Source organism: Zootoca vivipara, chromosome 15 (assembly GCF_963506605.1).
Source record: "Zootoca vivipara chromosome 15, rZooViv1.1, whole genome shotgun sequence".
Taxonomy (NCBI): Eukaryota; Metazoa; Chordata; class Lepidosauria; order Squamata; family Lacertidae; genus Zootoca; species Zootoca vivipara.
The window spans coordinates 5,638,825-5,663,201 of NC_083290.1; the positions used below are offsets into that span (position 1 = coordinate 5,638,825).

At 45.0% G+C, this 24,377-nt stretch overlaps 1 protein-coding gene across 9 annotated transcripts in view; it reads right to left on the minus strand.

The window, feature by feature from the left end:
- BCAS3 (BCAS3 microtubule associated cell migration factor) overlaps positions 1 to 24,377 on the minus strand; it is a 463,105-nt gene that overhangs the window by 352,328 nt on the left and 86,400 nt on the right. For all 9 annotated transcript variants that reach the window (XR_009556811.1, XM_060268433.1, XM_060268432.1 and 6 more), the window contains one exon: positions 9,729 to 9,822. Coding sequence is in view for 8 of the 9 variants with exons in the window: in XM_060268433.1 (XP_060124416.1) it covers positions 9,729 to 9,822 (94 nt within the window). In the remaining variant the exon portion in view is untranslated. The remainder of the gene's footprint in view (positions 1 to 9,728; positions 9,823 to 24,377) is intronic.

Sequence of the window (24,377 nt, forward strand, 5' to 3'; positions counted from 1 at the left end):
CATTAATTTTCCCTGTTATTAATGGGTGGAAAAGCTCTCTCTGAGCCAAAGAGGGGGCTGCTGCTTAAAAATTAGACGTGTTGCCTTTCACAGCTCTGGGCCTGCAGGAGTGACGCCTGTGGAAGGGAAGATCAATTATTTACTACATTACAACGGAAAAACACGTATTTACTGGACACTAGGCTTTTGAAAGTGAACCAGATCTTCCAAGTGCATTTTAATGTCTCAGGTGCTGGACATGTCTCTGGCGCAAAGGAAATCTAGAAGTCTAGAGGTAAAAGGCAGTCATGGCCACTAACCTAGATGGCTTTAACAAAGGATTAGACAAATTCATGGAGGAGAGAATTATTGCAGGCTACTAGCCAAAATAACTATGCTCTGCCTCCATAGTCAGAGGCACTAATGCTTCTGAGTATCATTTGCTGGAAACCATAGCAGGGGGAAAGTGCTCATGTGCTCGCATCCTGCTTGCAGGTTTGTCAAAGGCTGGGTTGAGAGGCATCACTTGTGTGCCTAATGATGGACCAACACAATGCCCATCACCATTCCTCTATCCGTCTTTGCAGCTTAAAGTTCTAAGATAAAGCCTGCTTCAGAGGGACTCTCTCCTCTCCTGCAACGAGGCTGTTATGCCACCAGCTGCCTTGTGGGAAGGATATTAGTCAAGATGAAGCAGCATGTAAGAATGTAAGAAGAGCCTGCTGGATCCAGCCAATGGTCTATCTAGTCCAGCACCCTGTTCTCAAAGTGGCCAAGTAGATGCATGTGGGGAACTGTCCCCCCACCGCTGCGGTTTCCAGAAACTGGTATTCAGAAGCATTTCAGTCTTTGACTGTGGAGGCAGAGCAGAATCATTGTGGCTAGTAGCCACTGGTAGTCTTATCTTCCATGGTGCCAGTTGGGTGGGTACCCAGCCTCCACAGGAACCATCTGCTACCAACTACCCCAAAGTACCCTGGTACCTTTTAATAAGTTGACTTTGCTGATTGTGTGTGTGTGTGTGTGTGTGTGTGTGTGTGTGTGTGTGTGTGTGTGTGTTATTGTAGCTTAACGTTTAGTTGTATCCTGAAAGGCGGGATATAAATAATTGTAATACAGTAATAAATAAATAAAATAGTATCTTTCCCATTAGCGTTGATCCTTACTCAGCCTGTGGTATTTCCTGTCTCCCTTCCTCTCCCTCTGTCTCCATATTAAGGACTTGGCTTTCAGCCTTTATTCATTCATGCGGTCAGTACACAGTTGGAATGACATCCTAACTTCCTAGTCAGGCCATGGAATCTTCTTCCTTCTTCCCATTCACACAGAACTCTTGGCCACCTCCCTGCCTCTGCCCCCAATAATGAAATCCCCACACTTGCTCCTATTTCAGTTGCTTGCTCATTGCCATTATCTGCCCATCAGTGCCTATATCTCAGACAAGAAGGCAAAAGTGCTGAGTTAAATATGCAGCTTCATGTTGGGGCCCAACTGACTCAGTTTTTCGCAAAGTTTTCCAGCTGCTCTGAAAGATACCTGCCCCATCTTGGTGATTTCCCAATGCTCCTTGCCAGAAGCATTTGGTTCTTCATTTCCCATGGCGACATCATGATGTAATCTCCATATGGTTCGCCATTGACCCTTAGGGTCCCTTCCAGATTCTAGGCTGCATCGTGACATCATTCCATTTGCTGTGTGATCCCTGGTTGGGAATCATAACCTGTATGGTTATTTCTGCAGTGAGGAAGCAACGGCAGCCAAAGGAAATGAGGTGGGGAGGTGATTGTCTGAATGATCAGTGCAAATAAGAAGTGTGGGAAACGTTTCTGCACCTTCAGAATTGCTAACCTCTACCTGGAAAACTGAACCTGGAGAATAGTCAGTACGAGATTTAATTCATTGTGAAGCTGCTAAGCGAGGGAAACCACGAGAGCAGTGCTAGTGGCAACATAGAATGTATGTTTATCTACCACTGCACTCATGTTTAACTCAAATCGTAACATTTATAGCTCTGGGTTAAGCTTCGGCATTAAAAATTGAAAGCTGAAATATTGCTTCTGCCACTGGAAGTAATAATCATTCTACTACAACAGCCACTTCTACAGCAGACGTGCCAAAAAATTGCAAGAAAACTCTCCATTATACCGTCAAAATTTGTTCTGGGGTATATGCTGACTGCATTCACGCTAGTCCTTAAGTTTCCTTGGGGGTTCCCCAGATGGTGCCTCCCACCTCTCCTTTGCATCCAGCCAGTCCATAAATGTTACTGTGGAATCAGAACCATGCTAGCATATACTGTGGGCATTCACTTGCAGGATTTCCATGCCTCATCTCAGAGAAACATGTGAATTGTGACGATTTCTGCTAATGTTTCAATTTCTGGTGGAATGCTCCGGCATCCCTTTCAGCTACTGAGCTATGCTCTCTCCATGACAGGGAACTACAGCACATGCCAGAGCTGGAGCACTGATCTCACTGCAGGGATGGCTGTCGCTTGATGATGCAAGAGGACAGCGAGGCTGCCTGCCAAAACAGCAGTCAATGCATTGACCTTAACAGTTAGCCTAGGAAAAAAATATGTGTTACCAGTCTATTTACCTACTCTGTAAGTCAGTGCAGCATGATCACCATCTGAAGTAAAAAGCAACTCCCTTCCAGATTGCAAAAACCACCCTGCCTGGTCACTTGCCTTACTTGCAAACAGGTAACCAACAAGACAGCTGGGGGAAGTCCTGCTGAGTGTAAGCTATGTAAGGTGCCATCACGTGGGAAAGCTGAAGCGTTTGCAGATAGGAAGGGACAAAGGTTTACACATCCTTAGATCTGTGTTTGTGCTGACGGCCACAGCTGGGCGCATGTTACAGGTGGGCTTCTCAAGTGCTGCCAGCTTGTGGAAAGAACGTGGCTCAGTCGGTCGCATTTTGGTTACGGCAGATAAAAAGACTGGCCTTCTGGTGACTCAGTGGAAGTAGTGCGCTGTGCCAGAAAATCTGGGCTGTTCCAAAGTTGACTCGGGGTGGAAGATTTACTTTGGACACCGACCTGTCATCTTAACACTCCGCTTGCAAGACCATGCCATGGGCTTGGCTGCCAGAAAATGAAGTGGCTGCGTTCCACTTGTTAGCAAACCTACATCCCTTTCCAGGACTCAACACCTTATTTGCCACATCGGATCAATCCTGGCTAAGAGATTCTGTTACACACACACATATTTTGCATTAGTTCTTGGCTAAAGGGTAAGAAAGCTTTTGGGGGCCCTGGACACATTTTGATTTCTGAATACCACCCCCTCTGGTCTCCTCTCTCCCCAGGATTAGCCACCAGCCCCACACCAGAGAGTGAAGAAGAGAAGAGAGAGAGAGCATACACTTCACTTTCCCAATGGAGGCATGCAATTAATGGAGGTTGATGCTATCAGTAGCTCCTAGTTATAATGACTATATGCTACTGCATATATAATGCTACAGTGGTACCTCTACTTACAAATAACTCTACTTACAAATTTTTCTACTTACGAATGGAGCTCCGTCCGCCATCTTGGATGCGGTTTAGATAGGATTTTTTTCTACTTACGATTTTTAGATAGGGTTGCTTCGACTTACGGATTTTTTCTCCCAATGCATTCCTATGGGATTCGACTTACAGATTTTTTCGACTTACAAATGTGTGTTCAGAATGCATTAGATTCGTAAGTAGAGGTACCACTGTATATGCTATTGCCCTCACATGCTGTTTGGGGGCTTCCCAGAGGCATCTGGGAGCATAGGATGCTGGACCAAATGGGTCTTTGATCTGATCCAGAAGGATCTTCTTATGTAGCATGACAGCACAGGAGAACATCTACCTGAACCCTCAAGCACCTTCCATTCAACTTCAGTTGCAATCGTCTTACAAAGCTTGTGAATCTTAGATTATCTGTCAAAGCAAACCACGGGAATGTGCAGGGTTGGGAGGGAAAAAATGTGTACATATACATTTATTTTTCCCCTCCTGGGGCCCCCTGAAACAAAATTTAAGCATAGCCAGTTCCTCTGGACTGAAAAGTCCAGATTGTGCGATTCTTATCAGATATGTGATTTACTGGCAACGTGCAGCAGGGGGGGGGGGGTTGAGAGGGAGAAGTGGGGGAGGTTTCTCCAGTTGCGACAATGTTTAAAGTCTGGAGGGGCATGTCATGCGCCACCCATACGGCTCACCACCACCACTCCAGATCACAGCGCCGAGCCAGGGGGTGCCCACTGCCAACGTTGTAAATGCTGCCATTAAAATGTTTGTTTTAATTCTGACCTCAGAGTCACAGCTAATAAACAAGAAAGGCAGTGGGAAATTGAAAAACAAACTCAATGCAGCTGTCGGACTGGCTGGTTCACAACAGCATTTTAACGGCGTCCTTTAATTTCAGCTTCTATGAATAGATCCCATACACAGCACGTTGCATACTGAGCAGCCAAGGAAGCCTTGTGTGTGTGTGTGTGTGTCCCCCAAACTCACTGGTATGCTGTATGTGTCCCGTTTACAGCATTTAAAATAAATAGATAGATAGATAGATCCCTCAATCTCGTCCTCTTGTTTCCAGAAGGGCTGAACTAGCTCATGTTTGAGGAAGCCTTTAGCAAAGTGTCCTATAGCCGACCTGAACTGATTTACCTAACTATGCAGCCCTGAGAGTCTTTGTGTGGGAACCACTATGTAGCCCTGCATAGGGAAGTTTGTGACATGTGATGTTCTACTGTGGGAAGCCGCCCAGAGTGGCTGGGGCAACCCAGTCAGGTGGGCAGCAGATAAATAATTGTTATTGTTAATATTGTTATTATTATGACTATTTTAACTTTGCACAGTGCCCTAGACATGGCGTCACCCCCAGGGCATTGTGGGGAGTTAAAAATGACAATTCCTGGGCCCAGCCACCTTTTCAAAGATGACCCCAGAGCAGGCATCAGTAGTGAGCACTAACTGTACTCTCCAACATTTCACAGAGCAAAGTAAGGACAAGGAATAGGCATAGCCATTCTCATAGCAAATATAACAACATAAGGTGGGGAGGCTGTTGGTAATATATATATATGCATGATAATATATATATATATATATCACGCTATACGAAGAGGAGCCTTTTAAGCATACCCCATAATACTTAGGGCATTGGAGGGTGTTCTATGCACTGCTCAGCAGTCCTCACAACAAACCTTTAAAGTAGGCCAGTGCTAATTATCCCCAGATTGTACTTAAGGGGACAGCAGTTTACCTAAAGCCACTTAGTCTAGAGAAGAGGTTAGACTTGGCAGCTCATGCCCCCCCCCACGCCCTTCCTTTCCACTCCATCTCTCTGCATTATCAGGCATGAAAAGTTCTCCTTATATCGATGTTTTATGGACTTCTCCAAAATTCACTAGAATACCTTTTTAACAAGTAGCGCCGCTGCTTTTAAGAGCCCTATTATACAGCCTATGAAAATAGCTTTGCAGGGCCTGTATAATTGCTAACAGTTAAGTGCTAATGGCATTATATAAACAGGCTTCGAAGCGGTCTGTTCATAAATGCTACTCAGGGCAATATAAACCCTACATAAGCCAAGGAATCGGGACAGCAAAGACTTTTTTTTAAAAAACAGGTCATGAAGAAAACAACATGGAGGGGGTGATAATCTCTATTGCATGCGTTTCATGAGTCAGGGCCGTATCACATGCTACGATTTCCTGCATAGAAACAAACTTTGAAATGCCGCAATACACAGCAGTGATGAAACCTATGACATTTCCTCTGGGAAGCCAGTTCCCCATTCTCTGTCCAATGACCCCAACTCCCTGGAAGCAGCAGTAAGCTTTGGCCCCTCCGGATGCTGCTGAACTCCAACTCTCATCAGCATGGCCAATGGCCAAGGATGATGGCAGCTGAGGGCCAGAGGCTCCCCACATACGGCTAAGCTCTCTCTCTGTGCAACGCTGAGAGTCAGTGTGATACAGGGGTGTAGCGTGGTGGTGGGGGGTACCAGGGAGGCCACGGCCCTGGGCACACAATTTCTGAGGAGGTGCGAACCAGGTGCCCCAATGTGGCCTAGTCCAGTGCTCCTCTCCGGCCTCCAAGGGCCATGTTGGCTGGCTGTGGCCCCAGTTTGCTTCAGTGGGAGTGGGGTCACTCCAGTGGCATCAGTGGCGAGAGCTGGGCTGGGCTGGAGGCCTGGCACATGTGCCCGCCTGGGCTGGGCACAGGCAACCGATGCTACGTCACTGCTGCAACATCAGTAGCCAAGACAGCCGTCGCCATCCTGTGCTCTTCGGTTGGAATATTCCAAGTGCAACGTGGCAGTCTGTGCTGTAGGTGTCAAATATTATTCACCATTTGGGGGACATCTAGCTGCCGGTGCTACTCCATGGCATATGTACAGCATTAGAATGATCAAGGTTGCTTGATATATGTAATCTCAATAAAACTTGAAAACAACTGCCTGGTAGGCCAACTGCATTGTCCCCGTAGAGGCAGCAAGACAGGGCCACAAGATGTTCCCCACCCTTGGATTAGGTGATGAGCTCTAGCCTTTGCAGCAGGTCCTAAATGATGCCACCTTAGGAAAGCCCTTCACTTACTCAGGAACTTGTGGAACTGTAGGAAAATTCCAAAACAGCAGACCACATAAAACCAATGTCCTATTAAACTGTTTGTGGTGGAAACAGACAGGACAGACACAATTACTTCAATAACCTTTGCCGTTATTAGCTCAGCAGCTTGCTCAATTCCAACCTAAATTACAAGATGTCTTTTAATAATGTACGCTCAATAATACAGGAGTCACTTGCCCGGAGACCGGAGGCTAGACAAATCGCCCGTTTAGTCTAGCCTGGCCTAAGATGGAGCAATTGATTCTACTGGATAACAATTTAATCCTTTCCCCTCCTTCTCTTGTTATCAAGATTACACACACTTAGAATTCCTGGCACAGCGTCATGTACAACATTAAGAGCTTGGAGGCCAATTCATAAACATCTTAATCAACCAGCCTCCTATGGTGTAGGTTCCTCCCGTCTGTGACGACCTCCCAAACTGTAGTCCGAGGCGCCTTTGGTCGAGGAGAACTTGTGGATTTACATTTACAGGTCAGATGTGTTTTTATCAGGGTCACTGTAAGCATCCGTGATGTTTGTAAACTGTTTGGACCTCTTTAAATAAGGGAGATGATTCAAGTCTTAATTCCGCCTAATGAAACTTTTAATAGGGAAAAAAATCCTGTGGTGTTTGGCTGTGGATCTCACATACCAGGGAGCAAACGCACCTTTAGACTCACTGGGTGGCCTCTGGCAAAGTAAAAGTCAGCGGGCGGCAGGATCTGGACCAGCATGGGTTGGAATTGCTGCTGCATTTGAATTGCTGCTGAAACTCCCCGGATGACCTTGGACCAGGAGCTCTTTCAGCCTTGCTTACCTCGCAGGGTCATTCTAAGGACACCGGCATTATTGCTCTAATGTATTTGTAAATTGCAAGGATGGAAGACCTGCAGCTCTCCGAATTATGTTCTCCAGATGTTGCTGGACTCCCAATTCCCATCAGCCCTAGCCAGCACAGCCAATGGTCAGGAATAGTGGGAGTTGGAGTCCAACAGCATCTGGATGGCCAAGTGTAATTTTTTTTAAGTGGTGAATTATTTTGTAGTGATTACTTTTTTGTAAACCAACTAGTATTCTAGAATTGGAGTGGAAGGGCGGGCCCAAAATCACCCCAATGAATTAATTAAATGGGGTCTACCTGTGTGTGATGTGAGCTCTTGCAGGAAAGGGTAGAGAAAAATCAATTGTTGATCATCTGTTTTCTAAAAGTTTTGCAACACAGCAAAAACAATGCTGGAGGCAGAAGTTATGAGTTACCAGTCTCTGCAGCCACACCAGGCGCTGCGATTCTCCAGTGGTTTGACTTCACCCCTGAAGGTGCGCTCCATTGTCTCTTGAGACAGATGGGTGCCAACAACAATGTTTTAGATTGCAAGCCTGAGGGCAGGGAAGGTCTCATCACTGATATATGTAAGGGGAGCCCTTTTCAACTGAAGAGCAGGATAAAAATGCTTTGAATGAATGAATGAAAGTGTTGACAAACAAACATGCTAACAAATGGGAGGGTGTTGATTTTTAACTTCGTTTGCAAAGTCGGTTTACACCTCCTTCACAAGTCTACATCCCAGTTCGAAAACTGTGGCAGTCAGAGGCAGGTGCTGGAAATGGGGCACAGGAGTGCAGAAGCCCTACACAGAAATACATGGCAAGATCTACAAATGCTATGATTAAAACACAGCTTCCCCTTTCCCCATCACTATCTCCTGTCACAAGCAGTAAGAGCAACAGAACTCTGAGCCACACACAGTTATTAAGGAGTTGTGACATAACAGATGGGCTGTCAAGCGTAAGTCCAACTAGCCACTGTAAGCAGGGGAAAGAGAGGACATCCATTCCGTTTTTGTTCTCTGAAATGTGATTTCATCCCAAACCTCTTCAAGGCATTTTAATTCACTTTAAAACTCATTAATTTAGGCAAGCGGAAGCTCTTGATCTTCCACGGACCCTGTTTCACTGACCGCCATGCAGTCAATCAAAAAGTTATTACTCTTGTCGTAGGAAGGATAATAAACAAGTTATGCTGTCGGCTGGACGAGATTACACGGACAGGATGCATTCTACCTGCCCACAAGCCTTATTCAGCTGAAAGTAGGAAGGAGAGGGGCAAAGGTGCTTTCTTTGAGGCTTTAAATATCATTTTCAGATCACTTCTCTCCCCACCCATCACCGGGGAGGGGGGGCACTAAGACTCAGAAAGAAGTTCAAGTTACATCTCCAGGTTAAGCATTAAGTGCAAAAGGATAAGTGGTGTCAAATCTATGAGAATATTTGCACAAACCTCAAGAAATAAAAATTTAAAAAATCTCTGTGCATGTGAAGTCTGTTCCAACTGGAAATATAACGGATGAGGAAACCTTTTATTAACCTAACTTTTCAGATACATTAATGCCCATTTCCTACAGATATTGGATGTAATTTCTTGACCCAGTGCAGATATAATGCTTCCAATATCTCAGCATGGTAAGAAGATGGACAGCGGGCTACAAAGTCGTGTCTTCCTTCTCCAGTGGCAGATACGGGGAACCTGTGGCACTCCATATGCTGTAGGATTCCAGCTTCTATCAATCCCAGCCAATCAGGGCCCATGGGAGCTGGAGTCAGTAACAGCTGGAGGGCTGCTGGTTCCCCCATCCCTTACCCATGAACATAGGGAGCTGCCATATGCAATGGGTTCATCTAGCTCAGGCCTAGGCAAACTTGGCCCTCCAGATGTTTTGGGACTACAACTCCCATCATCCCTAGCTAACAGGACCAGTGGTCAGGGATGATGGGAATTGTAGTCTCAAAACATCTGGAGGGACGAGTTTGCCCATGCCTGATCTAGCTCAATGTTGCCCTCGCTGACTGGCAGTTTTAGACAGGGGCTATTCCCAGCCCTGCCTGGAGGTTCCAGCAACTGAGCCTAGGGCCTTCAGCATGCAAAGCAGGAGCTGTATGCCTGAGCTGCATCCCTCCTCAAGGATTATGTCTGCAACCCCACGCCATGCCCATGTATTTGGCTACTGAAAAATGGAAATAGCACCCGACTTTCTTGGACTGGGATTTCCAGCAAGACTGCATCGAGAACCACAATAACAGAAGGCTACACCCTCACCCCCGTGTCTGTAGCAAGCAGAATACGATGAGACGAAGAGCAAACAAGTCACTTACCACTAGGGTTGAAAGACATGCAGCAGATGGGCTTCTCATGTGCCGGGAAGTGAGCCACAATGCCATCGCTGTCCGAGTCCTCGCTTACCAGCACCTGTGAAGTAACGGAAAGAACAGAAGAAGAGTGACGTACCTGTATTTTATCCTCTTTACAATCACAGTCCAAGGGTTATGGCAAAGTTACGTGTGTGTGTGTGTGTGTGTGTGTGTGTGTGTTGCATTTATTTGCATTTCTGATATATTTCAATACAGGCAAGGTATAAACAAAAATAATATGAGAAGAAAAGAATCTCTGAAATAAAACAATAGAAATTTAGAAATAACAGAAAAACAGGACACATTCCTTGTCTGACTTCCCATCCTCTCCTTCCATGGTTCCTTTTCTCTCCTCCTTTGCTCGTGTTTTCTTGGTTCACTCTGTCTATCGCAACTCCTTATTTTAACTCTAGTTAAGAGAATCTTACCATTCTGCTAGGTTGATCATCTGCTTATAATACCTTTTCTTACACTCAATAAAAAATATCCAGTCCTCCTTATATCTTTTATAATTTTGATTTCTTATTCTAATGGTCATCCCCTCTAACTCTGCATATTCTAAGATTTGATATGCCATTCTTCTTTTGTTGGTACTTTATCTGTTTTCCATTTTTGCGCTAACAACACACAGGCGGCTGTTGTTGCATAGAGGAACAAATTTCTCTTTTTTGGTAACTTCTGTTGTTATTAAACCCAACAAAAATGCTTCTGGATTTTTAGGAAATGATTTTTAAGACATTTTAAAAAGTTCATTATAGATCATTTCCCAATAGTTTTTAAACCACCACATGTAAAAGGATCCCTCTGCCGTCTTACATTTCCAACAGTTACCCTTTGTTGATTTTGACAGTTTTGCTAGTTTGTTTGGCATCAAATACCACCTGTGCATCATCTTCATGAGTTTCCCCCTTAGTGCGTAGCATGCCTTAAACATTAAATTTAATTTCCACGGTTGTTCCCATAATGCAAAATCAATGTTTTGTCCCATGTCTCTGGCCCAACTTATCGATGATTTCACCATTTTGTCCTTTGTGTCCCACTCAAGTAATAAATTATACATTTTAGATAATATTTTAACCCTGGAGCTTAATACAGTACCAGTAACTCTCTTTCAAGCTGCGAGCTTTGTTCTGCAAATTCACATTTTTTTATCTAACTTAAATGATGCATTCAACTGATGGTAACTTAACAAATCTGCTACCTGATCCTTTATCTCTCCATAGGTAAAGGTAAAGGTAAAGGGACCCCTGACCATTAGGTCCAGTCGTGACCGACTCTGGGGTTGCACGCTCATCTCGCATTACTGGCCGAGGGAGCCGGCGTATAGCTTCCAGGTCATGTGGCCAGCATGACAAAGCCGCTTCTGGCAAACCAGAGCAGCACATGGAAACACCGTTTACCTTCCCGCTGTAGCGGTTCCTATTTATCTACTTGCATTTTGACATGCTTTCGAACTGCTAGGTTGGCAGGAGCTGGGACCAAGCAACGGGAGCTCACCCCGTCACAGGGATTCGAACTGCCGACCTTCTGATCAGCAAGCCCTAGGCTCAGTGGTTTAACCACAGCGCCACCTGGGTCCCTATCTCTCCATACTCTCCATACTCTTTCAATTTATATTCCTCCCCAGTGACTGTTAGCAGGTATCTATATGAACTCCAATTTGTCTGTGTATAAATTTATTTCCTTGCAAGGGCTTCTGTTGGTGACAACCACATAAGCGTTTTCCTTTCTAACAAGTGTTTGTATTTTCCCCATACCCTATACCAGGCACCCCCAAACTTCAGCCCTCCCAATTGTTTTGGACTACAATTTCCATCTTCCCCGACCGCTGGTCCTGTTAGCTAGGGATCATGGGAGTTGTAGGCCAAAACATCTGGAGGGCCGCAGTTTGGGGATGCCTGCCCAAACAGTTTTTTCCCTAATTATGTGGTTTGAGAAACTCTTATATATCTTGCCCTTCTTGTACCACAAGACAAAGTTACCTGTTTTTATACTGTCATGTTCAGAAGAAACTCTACACAGAAAGTAAAGACAGAAAAAAATGGCATGTTCTACATCAGGAGCAGGGAACTTGAAGCCCTGTAAACATTACTGGGTTACAAGTCCAATCTTCTTTGGCTACTGGCCATCTTGGCTAGCTGGGGCTGATGGGAGATGGAGTATAGCAACATCTAGCGGGCTGCAGGCTTTGACCTTTCTAGCAAAAGGAATCACTTTCAACCAACCCAAACATTTTCCACTGAAGGCTGAACCACAGCACCAGTTTCCTCCACCCTTTCTCCCAGGCATGTAGGTATGAAACCAATAACGCTGGAGAGAAGTGGGGGAAACACACAACAGGGGCACATTGTGTGTCCACATGACTCCACGTTACAGGGAGAGAAGCTAGGAGTCAATATGGTGTTGCTACTGCTGGATAGTGACAGCCCTGCACTGCCTGTTCCTGCTCAAGGATAGCATCTCCAAGCCCACCCAAGCCTTGGCACCACTGTGCCCAGCCATTTCCCTCTTCCAAACGCTTGTACAGCACTACAAACATGAACATGCAATATGCAACCTGCCTGTGCCAACCCTAAGGAAGAATAAGTAGCACAGAAACATTTTCTAAGGCAAATGTTTCAGAATAAAAGCTCATCCATGGCCATTTGGGGGATAAACTCAACCAGAGATGGCATACCTGGTTACTGTTGTGTACTGCAATGCAGCCAGGTAAGAGACACCTGTGGCGCAAAACAGGGCAAGGTGCCTCAGGCAATACACAAAACACAAGAAAGGTTCAGGCTGGATGCAAAGTCCAGGTTGTGTCCCAGGAAACAGAGCTCTGAAGTTGATCAAAAAAGGAGAAAGCTAAACCTGAGGCCTTCTGTAGGAGTAAGAGCAGGTGCAGACTGATTGTTAGCCCCACCTATGCTGCAAGATGCTATTCTACTTAAAGAAGCCCAGCCCTCTCTGCTGATCTCCTGCTGTGACAGAGCAGAAGAGCCTTGGTCTTACTGTACTGGTACTTCTGCAGTGGAGCCTCCGAGTCAGAGCCAGGCAATGTCACATTCTCAATCTAGGATCCGTGCTGGCCCTGCAGGTTCATCTGACAGCAGCACATCTGGGACTCGCCCTGCATGCCCTTGGCTCTTCTGCTTCAGAGTCCTCGCCCTCATCCCCTGACGATGAGGAATCATACCCCCGGGTCGTGATTCTACCGTGACCTCTGAGTGCAGAATGGCGTTTGCATTTGGGATGCTGCACAAAAGGAGGAAAGTAAGTAGTAAGGCTGGCCCAAGCCATTTGCTCCCTGATACAAAAGAACAAAATGGCACCCTCTCCGCGCTTTCCTGCACAGGGACTAGTGAGACTGGCAGCTGAATTTTACTTCCAACACTGGTGACATGCCGCTGCAGCTGGGGCAGCAGACTAGTTTAGGGATCTTAGGACAGACTATGTGGCTCCATCCACCAACAGAAATGGCTGGAGGAAATGGCTGCCCCTCAGCAACTGCCACCTGAGGCCATTGTCTTATTCTGCCTAATAGTAGAGCCGGCCCAGGTAGACAGACAGACAGATGTTTCAAGGTATAGCAGCAACTTGATCACAACAAACCAATAGGGGCCAGTTTAGAGCTTGGCAACCCTACAACCCCTATTCCATCCCTTTTCTGTTTTCTGCTGAAGGATGCATTCCCCCCCTCCGAAAACCCATGACCCCTTCTCTATGAAAAATGCCATTCAATTGATATTATTTATTAGAACATCCCTGTTATGCTCTGGACATGAACCTATTTGAGAGTGCATCAAGAGAGAAAACGTCAGGACACCAGGGGTTTCACCAAATGACCCTTGTGGTCTCTTCCAGCTCTAAGGTTCTATGGCATCTTCAAGCTTCCATGAACTGTTGGCATAATTGTATCTTTTTGTTTGAGTCCAACATTAACAGACAGGACAATATTTGGGGCCTGGATTGAATTAGAGAGGAGAATTCCTTTATTTAATAGACAGCAGCGGGGGCTTTTTAAAGGGGGGAAAATACATATTCTGTCATCAGTGGCACAGATTTGCTGGGAAGAGTTTAGTCATGAGCAGATGGGATGAGTTCCCTCCTATGTTTTCACAGGAGAGATATTAGACACCTTGGCTTTGAAGTCCAGACACGTTCCTGACTTTTCATCAGATTTTTGCAACTGTCCATAATGGTCAGTCACAGACTTGCTTGGGAAGAGGAAAGGCCATTAAACAGGGTCATCAAACCCCAAAAAAGGAGACGCAGTGGGCACGGCGATATCAGAGAAACATCCAGTGAAGCTAAATGCTCAAAGATTCAGGAAATATGAAAGAAAGCATACCTTCACACAGCACACAGTTCAGCTATGGAACATGCCCCTGTAGGAGGCAGTGACTCCCACCAACTCGGATGGGTTTAAAAGATGATTGGAGAAATTCATGGGGGGGGGGGATAAGGCTATCAATGGCTTCTAGCCATGATGGCTGAGCTCTCCTTCCATAGTCAGAGGCAGCATTGCTTCTGAATACCAGCTGCTAGAAACTGTAGGAGAGGAGAGTTGCTCTTCTGCTCAAATCCTGCTTGTAGGTTTCTCATAGGCATCTGGTTGGCCACTTTGAGAACAGGATGCTGGAATAGATGGGCCATTGGCTATTGGTTAACATGGCCAAGCCAAGTTCAAATTCAAAGTAACTGTGTAGCAGTAGATAATCCGTATCTAGGTCGCTGGCCTGATCAGACCCAATGCACTTGGACAGGACAGTCCTCAAACAGAGACCTTCAAATGTTATTCGTATTGCATGGACACACAAGCCAGGGATGAGGGACCTTTGGCCCTCCAGATATTGCTGAAGTTACCACTCCCATCAGCCCTAGGAAGCATGGACAATGGTTAGGGATGATGGGAGCTGTAGTTTGGCAACATCTAGACGACCAAGGGTTCTCCACACCTGTTCTAGGCCTCACTGTACATTATTTGAACAAATACAATTCTAAGAACAAAGTGGCTTCTAGAAGCTCCAAAAAAGCCCCATAACCATTTCAGGTTCTGTACAGTTGCCTCAAGCTCAGATACCAGGCTGTAAAACAACACACATACTCCAAATCCAGAACTCTCTCTCTTAACAAGCCAGCCTTGTAGACGTCAGAAAAGGCAAGTAAATAAGATGATCTTCTGCGGTACAGAGAAGCCGCACTTGGGCTTCTGGAGAGATCAAGCCCTTAACATCCTTCCTTCCCCCACGGCAGCACCATCTTCTTCCGACCCCAAAGCCTTGGCCTGTCGCCGCCATCCCTGAAAGCGCATTAGAAAAACTCTTTCAGAGGCTAGGTTCATAAATCTGACCATTATCCTGCATAACGCACAGGAACGCAATATTTCCTCAGCTACATCTCCTCCGATCAAGAAAGGAGATGCAAGTAGGCACTCAAGAAATCAACATTAAGTCTCCCTTCTGTCAAGACCCCGAAAATCACCACTCGTCTTGTCAGCTGCTCGACCTCACTTCCCCAAAGAGAGCTGACGATTTTCAAAAGGGAACAGATTCGACCTCGAGGGCTTAAGTGAATACTGACTGGATTAAAGTTCAACAGAGAGATTGACATTGCTAGACAGTGGAGGACACAAGTGGAACGTCCCTTTAAAACAGGAGGACAAATAAAAGACTAACGTGACCTTCAGGTGTCCTGAGAAAAACCCCAAAGTAGTGAACTTGCTTGCAGTAAAGGAGACAGATTTAGAACTGTGGTACACACACACACACACACACTGCAAGGCATCCTGGTTTTATTCTGTGTGATTTTTGGCCTGCCTTGTGCCACAATTAATTTACCTCACATTTTCTACCTCTTGACCATTCCCATGTATATATTTGTTTAAGAATTTCTGTGCCACCTTTCAAAACATGAAAGAGTTTTCTCAAGGGGTCTTACATTAAATAAATATGAACAAGTAATTAATATACCAAGAGGTAAAAGATCAGCAAAAATCACCTTGGATCTGCAAACCAATATATACAATCAAAAATATAATAAAAAATGCAAATATATATGAGCAGTATTCTTTTAATATCCTGACCACCTCTTCACACAAAGACAGATTGAAAAAGGAAAGACCAAGGCTCACTTAAAAAAAATATGAAGAAGTCAAACATGCCTTTTGAGGGAGGGCGTTCCCAGAGATATGAAGCCAACACTAAAAAGGCCCTATTCTTTAGGCAGGGTCATCTGGCTCAGCTCCTAACTCTGAACAAGATGTTTCTAGTGCCCACAGACTATGAGATTGTTTCCTGGCTTGTTCTATATCTCCCCGATTGCCTATTGAATGCTCACAATTGACTGGGATTTTCTGATAGACTGGGCCCTAGGTCACATGACTGAGATAAAAACAGTTTGGAATAGGTGAAAGTCTCTCCTTGCCTCATCTGCCATGCATCAGGAACACTCCTTTTTGGAGATCTGTACTGGGGTATCTCAAGCTTAGCGGGGATCAGGGACTGGTGTAACCCTGGCTCAGGGTATGAAAAAACAAGACCCACCAGATCCAAACTCTCTCACCCTGGGTTTGGATTGTGCCGCAAGTGCCTCCCACTGCCCCCCAGACACCCGGCTCCACTTCATCAGCCTCTGTAGATTCTGCAATCCTGAAGTCTACCCACGTTTGTTTACGGCATGGAACATATTTAATTGGGCATTGAAGTAAAGTAGATGCCTTTCTCCTTCATTTCTGACCTGCCTGAGTGCATTGGATTGCAATGCCTCATTTGATCTGTGTTTGATCTTTTCTTACTGTATGCTGGAGCGGGTTGTGTTGTGTGTCTCCCCCCCCCCCCCCCAAATGCTTAAATAAAGAACAACAGAAGGCAGACTAAACAATTTAGGAACCTAACCCAGGAATTCAAATATCGCATGAACCCTTGTAACCACAGCAGCATGTTCAACCGTATTCATCCATCCAGACGGGTCGGCGTTTGAAATTTCCTCCTGCTGAGTTGTAGCCCTTACAGGTTTGCTATGTTTCGAGTTCCCATTTACGTGGTTGGTATTGTGTTGCACACATACTCCTGAAGAGGGAAATGTGTATGTGGATCAACTGAACGAAGCTGAAATAATAGACAAGACAGAGAGCCATTTCCCTAGCTTTAATGGTGCCCTGTAAACCAATCTTTAAATACATCTCTAGCCTGGTAGCCAGAGGCGACAAGAAATTTCACGCAGGTGAATAAGAAGGCTGGGGGAGAAAGGGAGAGAGGACTCCTTAAAAGAAGGCCTGGACTGAAAAACTGCCTTCCGTACAGACCCTCTTGGGTGCTGAGATCGGCAGAGGGGGCCCTCTTGCTGGTTCCTCTGCCCTCAGAAGGTCAGGGCCTTCTCTGTGGCAGCCCCTAAGCTGTGGAGCTCCCACTTTCATTGTACAGCTTCCGGAGAAGGTAAAAGATGTACCACTTTACCCTGGATTTTTGACACTTGAGCTGTATATATTTTTTGGACCCATCTCATTTTTATGATTGTAAATTGTTTTGAATTGCTTTTAATGTTGTGCTTTAATTTCGCAACCCATCCAGGGACCTTAGGTTGAAGGGTGGGCAATAGATAGATACTGCAGATAAAAAGTAAGTATTTATCCTTCTGCTTTTTTTGCAGCACCAAATTGTTTTTTTTTTATAATTGTGAAGCCCTCATCTGTCCAATCTGACAGAGCCAATATAATGTCAGCTTCAATTTTTTTAAGATGTTCAGCAGCAATAATGGGTGGAGAAAAAAGAACTCTGAAAGAAAAACAATGAGCACCTCAAAACATTTATAGCTAAGGTCAAACATCAGTAGGGAGAAGGAGGGGGAAGCTAAATGTGATAAATCTGCAACGTTAACAGCTGCTTCCCTTTTAATAGAATCCAGCGTAAACTCAGAGCAGCCTTGGGCTTGGCTCGAGCCATTAATCTGCGACAAAAATGTCTTCTTGAGAAAAAGCAGAGCCCCTTTAATAAAAGTTAAGGCAGACAGTATTGGGTTCAGAGGGAATCCTGTTGCTTTTTTTATATATAAAGAGAATTATTCAATAATAAGTGCAGATAGAAAGCACACACAGAGAAAAAAATATGCAGGGGAAGTCAACACTGAGGGTAGCAGACTGTGTTATCTGCGAAAAGAGAGTTTTGCTGTAAATAAACAGTGGCGACAACATGGGCCAATGAAAGTCTACATGGTAGGTTTAACTTTTATTGTTGGGAGGTCATTTATTTGTTAAGTTCTTGGCCTGGGGCCCATGGATGGCTTTTCTCATAGAGTCTTGATACTTGATAAGCATCTTTCATTGGCCATGTTTTTTTTCTTTTTTAAAAATCAATCCTTAAATTGAATGAAAATTAACGTTGCATGTTGCTGCTATTGGCCATTCCTCTCTTCCCTCACCAAACTTTATTGTCTTCTATATCACAATACACTAATAAAGGGGTTTGTGGGGCGGTGGGGGGGGGGAGTTGCACAGAAAAGTGCCAAGACCCTGAATCCAGAAAAGCCCAGTTATGCGTATGGCTTTTTCTACAGCATATTCTTTGCATACAGTTAGAAGCTCTGCTTTCACGCGAAAAGCAAAACTTGGCAGGATTTGAAATAAAGAGGAACCTTCAATGTTTGCTTCTCTGCTTATTAAATCTATACACCACCCTTTCTCCACAAAGGGTGCCCAACATAGCTGCCAAGTTTTCCCTTTTCTCGTGAGGAAGCCTATTCAGCATAAGGGAATTTCCCTTAAAAAAAGGGAGAACTTGGCAGCTATGGTGCCCAAGGCAGTTAGTAACATTAAATGTGATAGGGCTTACAACAGGGCCATACTCAAAACAATAATTAAAACGATTCTTTAAATCTACAGTGCCCCGAATGTTCCTAGCCCCTTCCAGGTGCCTGGACAAATAAATATGTATTTGAATTTTGCCTGGAGGCTAAGTTTACCAGTGGCTATGAGACATCATGGCGATGGTTTACCTCCACTGTTAGAGGCAATATGTCTATGAAAGCCTGTTGTTGGGAATCTCAGGGGGAGAGGGTTGCTGTTACACTCAGGTCCTGGTTGTGGGCTTCCCATTGGGGCACCTGGCTGGCCACTGTGAGAACAGGATGCTGTACTAAATGGACCACAGGCCTGATCCAACAGGGCTCTTACTGCATTCTTAACATGGGCAGGGAAGGGGACTGGCAGATCTCCCCACAGGAGGGAGCTTGCCCCCCAAAAGGACATCTGGGACTAGGCAACAGTTGTCTAACACACTTCTGGAAGGGGGGGGCTGGATTTTTAAAGTCACTTTAAAGCACCACGCAGGGCTCTTTGCAGGGAGTTTGTGACTTCAAAGCACCCAAACACAGAACACATCACTGTGACATCAGGTGATTGACAGCTGGGCAGCCACAGAGGCCAGAATCTGAAAGGGATCTAGTTTGTGGAGCCAAAAAGAGTATCCCAGCCTTAGTCTTTGCAGATTGACAGCAATGCAGATTGTCTGTTTTAGCTATTGGTGTGTGGGGTGTGTGTGTGAGAGAGAGTTTTGTCAGTATGCTAGTTGAAGTGTCTGCTGCTGGCTGAATTGTCTCCATTTTATGCCAAGTTGGATTTGATAGCTGGATTTTAAATCAATGAACTATTGCCGGTTCAGCTTTATTGTTTTACTATTGAATCATTGGTATGCTATGTTCTTACATTTTATTCCGCTTGCTGTGGGCATGTCACCTAGAGGATTTTCTTTTTATTAGGCAGCTCAAAATCGGAAATGAATACATACATAAAAAGAGCTCAAGGTTCAAACTAAGAATCTCAAAGCCCAATGACCCGGCCTAGTGAGTCACTTGTGCGGGCTCAGAATTCGCTGCCGCCTTCAAGCACACAGGAAGCTGCCTTATACCAAGTGCTACCTTACACCAAGCTTCTAGCCCTCATGGCGGCACAGAGATAGATTCCCAAAAAGTGTGGGCAATGCCTTTTGAAACAAAAGCCAGAGGGCTAACAGAGTAAGAATGCCAGTGTTGGTTATGGGGTCTTTCATAAGAAGCTAGAAAGCTGTCTTATGCTGAATCAGACCATTGACCTATCTAGCTCAATACTGTCTACACAGACTGGCAGCAGCTCTGCAAGGTTTCAGGCAGGGGTCTTTCCCAGTCCTACCTATGCACACCAGGGTTTGAATAAGGGCCCTGTTGGAAGTTTGAGAGCAACTCAGCTTGTAAAAGAGGGGTTTGTGTGGAGTTAAGACAAATATGGAACCTCCTGATTCCCAGACTATCCCTGTACCTTTAGCTGACTTCTCTATCTCTTTGTTGTTGTTTATTATTATTATTATTATTATTATTATTATTATTATTATTATTATTATTTATACCCCGCCCATCTGGCTGGGTTTCCCCAGCCATTCTGGGCGGCTTCCAACAGAAAAATGAAATAAAATAATCTATTAAACATTAAAAGCCTCCCTAAACAGGGCTGCCTTCAGATGTCTTCTAAAAATCTGGTAGCTGTTTAGAATAATACATCTAAGTTTGCATCCTGTTTATAACTTCCTGCTCCTCACACCTATCTCTCGGACCACAAGGGAAAAGTTCATCTTTGAACTACCCTCCAAGAGAACTAAGGAGCAACCATGGCTGCATTGTTCTTCTCTAGACTAGTTAGACTAAAATGAGGAACTTTTTCTACCGGTCATGTATTTCGTACAGTACACTGCTTCATTGTGTGTGTGTGTGTGTGTGTGTGTGAGAGAGAGAGAGAGAGAGAGAGAGAGAGAGAGAGAGAGAGAGAGAGAGAGAGAGAGAGTCCGTCCCACAGGTAAAGTCTACTCCCTAACCAAAATTCACAAGACAGCATTCTTAACTCTTCCAAAGTTATCCCAATAGCCCCTTTTGTATTCACTGAGACACAACCCTTCCACATTGGACCCTGTGATTGGCAGGCCCCGTGATTCACACAACATGGTAAGCGAAAGGGACTGTGCAAATCTGAAGACTCCTGGAGAGAAGCTCGCAGCTGCTTTGCCGCTCCTTGGTTTTTCTGCTCCCATGCTGTGCAGCGCATTGTCCAAGCCCAGGCTCGAGGTTAAGCTCTTTCTCCTTGCTAACCACAAGCTGTAGCCGAGGTTTGCTCTTTGTGGAGTAGAAAAGCAGTCGCAAGCTCTTCAACAGGAGTCCACGTGCTCCACATCAACCATAGATTGGCTCACCATGGCATGTGAACAAGGTTCATTACACAGCTTCTGAACTGGCCACATAAATGCCAAGACCTTGACCTTCTGGTCAACAGGACAGCAGCATCCACTCACTGCACATCAATTTCTGCGCTCTCAGCGCATCCCTCTGCCTTGAATTTCAGCCAGTGACGGGTGGCAGAGGGGATGGCTTGAAGAATACACCCTCCAGGCCTCGGTTTGAGTACCTAGCCTTAGCCGTGTTGGTCTGCCATAGTCGAAACAAGATAAAAAAAAGTTCCTTCCAGTAGCACCTTAGAGACCAACTAAGTTTGTCATTGGTATGAGCTTTCGTGTGCATAGGTCTATGCAAGCTTTGACTTACTGGATTAAGGCAGACTTACCCAACTTGGTGCTCTCCAGAAGTTTTCAACTATTAGCTCCCATCAGCCCTGAAGACCCTGATGGCTGGGACTTATGGGAGTTGTAGTCCAAAACATGTGGAGAGCACTAAGTTGGGGGAGGCTGAGTTAGGGCAGCTATTGCAATAAAAAATATTGCTCCTTTTGCATTCTCCATCAGCTATACAAGACATTCAGCAGGTTTAAAGTGAGGCCCAAAACTGCAAGGCTTTTGAGAAAGGTCATTATTTCAGACCAACTCTGGGTGGTCCCACCCAATGAATTAATTAAGTCAAAAATCAAAAGGTCAAAAGAAAACATCAGTCCAGCCACTAAAAGTTTATGCGTTTAATTTCAATTAGGGGAAGGGGGGCAGAAAAAGAGGAAATCTGTATATCTTTGTTTTCACTTATTTCAACTAATTGATGGCTCCAAAGAAACGACCATTACATCTAACTGAAAAGTTTGCTAACACTTCATTAAAAGGAAGTTTAAACAACCTCACAAACCTTGTTAATGTATTTGGGTTGACCACAAAGTTGTTTGGGCTTCTCGGTAATTATTTTTATTCAGCTTTCAAATATAAACACAACAGCCAAGTCCAATAACCTGGTGCTACAGTTCTGTTTCAAAAACTACCACTGTTGGGGGTTGACTACGTAAACTGCTACCACAAGCAATTTTTCACAAAAAGGTGTCTGTGCTGAGAAAAGTTCACTAAAATATTTTCCGTCCAACAGGTTCCAGAGCCTGAAGAGCAAAAGCAAACCTTTATTCTCCCATATACTGTATGGTCTCTAAGTAAGCTTTTCAGGGTACACAAGTCACAAGACCTGGGTTCAAATCTCAGATATGCAGGGACATTTTCCAAGTAACCTAAATCTCTCTGAACTTGCTCTTCCAGAATTGTGAGGACAAGAGGGAATAGTCCATGACTGTGTGTACCACGCCGCACATTTAAAGCACATGACTTCCCCAAATAATCACGGGAACTGCGGTTTGTTATGTGTGCTGGGAATTGAAGCTCTGTGGGCAAGTAAACTGTGGTTCCCAGGATTCTTTGGGGAAAGCTGTGTGCTGTAGAATGTTGGTGTGCATGCTGCCACTCTCCGGGTAACCAGAGGTGAGAAGGAATTGCATGCAGATTCCCTCTAGGTACTGGAGGCAGTAACCCTCTGAATGCCAGTTGCTGAGAATCACAAGTGGGCAACGGGCTGTTGCACTCAAGCCCTGCTTATGGGCTTTCCATTGCGGCATCTGGCTGGCCATTGTGAGAACAGGATGCTAGACTAGATGGGCCTTTGGCCTGATCCAGCAATCAGGCTCCTTTTAGGTTCTTATGGGCTCTATTATTGGCCCGTCATAAGCCTCTGGCCACACGGGGGACATGATAACAGGCTGGTGTGAGACCTGAGGGACCGAGACAGCAGAACTGCAGGCAGAATACCTTTTCCTTTTATGAAGTTCATGCTGCAAAACACTGAGGCCCACCCTCACCACTGGAAAAGTACTAAATTGTTAATTCCAGCAGTGTTTCAAGATCCCCAGGCTCAAAAGAACAAGGGCTGGCATGTTATTCCTGGCTGGGAATAGTCCAAGTGCAGAGTCTGTAGTTATTCTGTGATACTTCAGAGGCGTCAGACAAAAAAACCTCCAAAACCCCGGAACCCTCAACTTAGCAATAATGCCTTACTTATATTTCACCATGTACCTGAATAACTCAAGCGCTTTTCTTTTTACACCTATACACAACACTCACACACTACAAAACCCCGAAAGTTTTTCATCAAATCCATTAAGCAGGCTGGCTCACGATTGCTATAAAGATCAGAGGCCAAGTTCATTACAGACAAAAATCCTCTAAATCATATATAAGGCAACTCAAAAACCTAAGATAAATCATTTTATTACTAAAGCTATTGCTGGAGGAGTCTGGGAGCAGACACTGAACGTCAGAAATAATGACTGCATTAAAAAAGGCTTCATGAGAAATTTATGAAGTAGAATTTCTTTCTGCCTTCTCTGCTCCCCCCACCCCACCCCTGGCCCATTCTCCTGGCACTGTAGGAAAAGCCAAGAAAATATTTTCCAGGAAAGCATAATAAACTCTGAATGGATCAACAACCTTATACTGAGATAATTGAACCTTATAAAAACTTAAAATGAAATATTTGGGGTTTCCCCCACCACCTTTTGGGATTCGTGTTATTTTGCATTTAAGTAGGTCCTTGGAGGTCAAACGAAGAAAGTATTTCTTTGAACCGGTTTCTCAAGGAACAGGCTCCAAGCAACATGTTTGAAGCTGGAAAAACAATTGTTATTTTATAAAAATTAGGAGGTGGGGGAAAGAGAAGGACTATCGGCATAGTGAGTCGCACACAATATGGTTTAAACTGAAGTGCAGGAGACCCAGATTTGTTCTGCACACCAGTGTGGTTAAGTAGAGTAGCACTCCCCCTAAACCGTTCCTTTTCATTGTTGCTTGATCACAATTGCCATCATCCTTGGCCATGAGGCTGATGGAAGTCCAGAAGGATGTTATGGTCGATGGTGTCAAAAGCAGCTGAGAGATCCAGCAGAACTAGGAAACAGCTCTCACCTTTGTCCCTAGCCCGCCGGAGATCATCGACTAGTGCGACCAAGGCAGTTTCAGTCCCATGATGAGGCGTGAATCCCAACTGGAAGGGAACCAAGTGGTCCGCTTCTTCCAGGCATGCCTGGAGTTGTTCAGCAACCACTCGCTCAAACACCTTGCCCAAGAATGGAAGATTTGAGACTGGACAAATGGTGGGTGGGGAGGAGAGGGGTGTTCTCAGACAATTATATTTGGCAAATTATCTGAACACAAGAAGATCAGGTCAGCTGCCCATCTGCTCCATTCAGCACTGAGTGGTTCCAACATCAATGGACTTTCTCTATAGATACTTGCTAGAAAAAAGCTAAATGCGGCCAGTCAAGATGCCCGTGAGAAGTCAGCAAGCAGGGCCTGAGTGCAACAGTTTCCAGCAACTGGTATTCAGAGGCCTACTAGTCTCGAACGATGGAGGGAGACCATA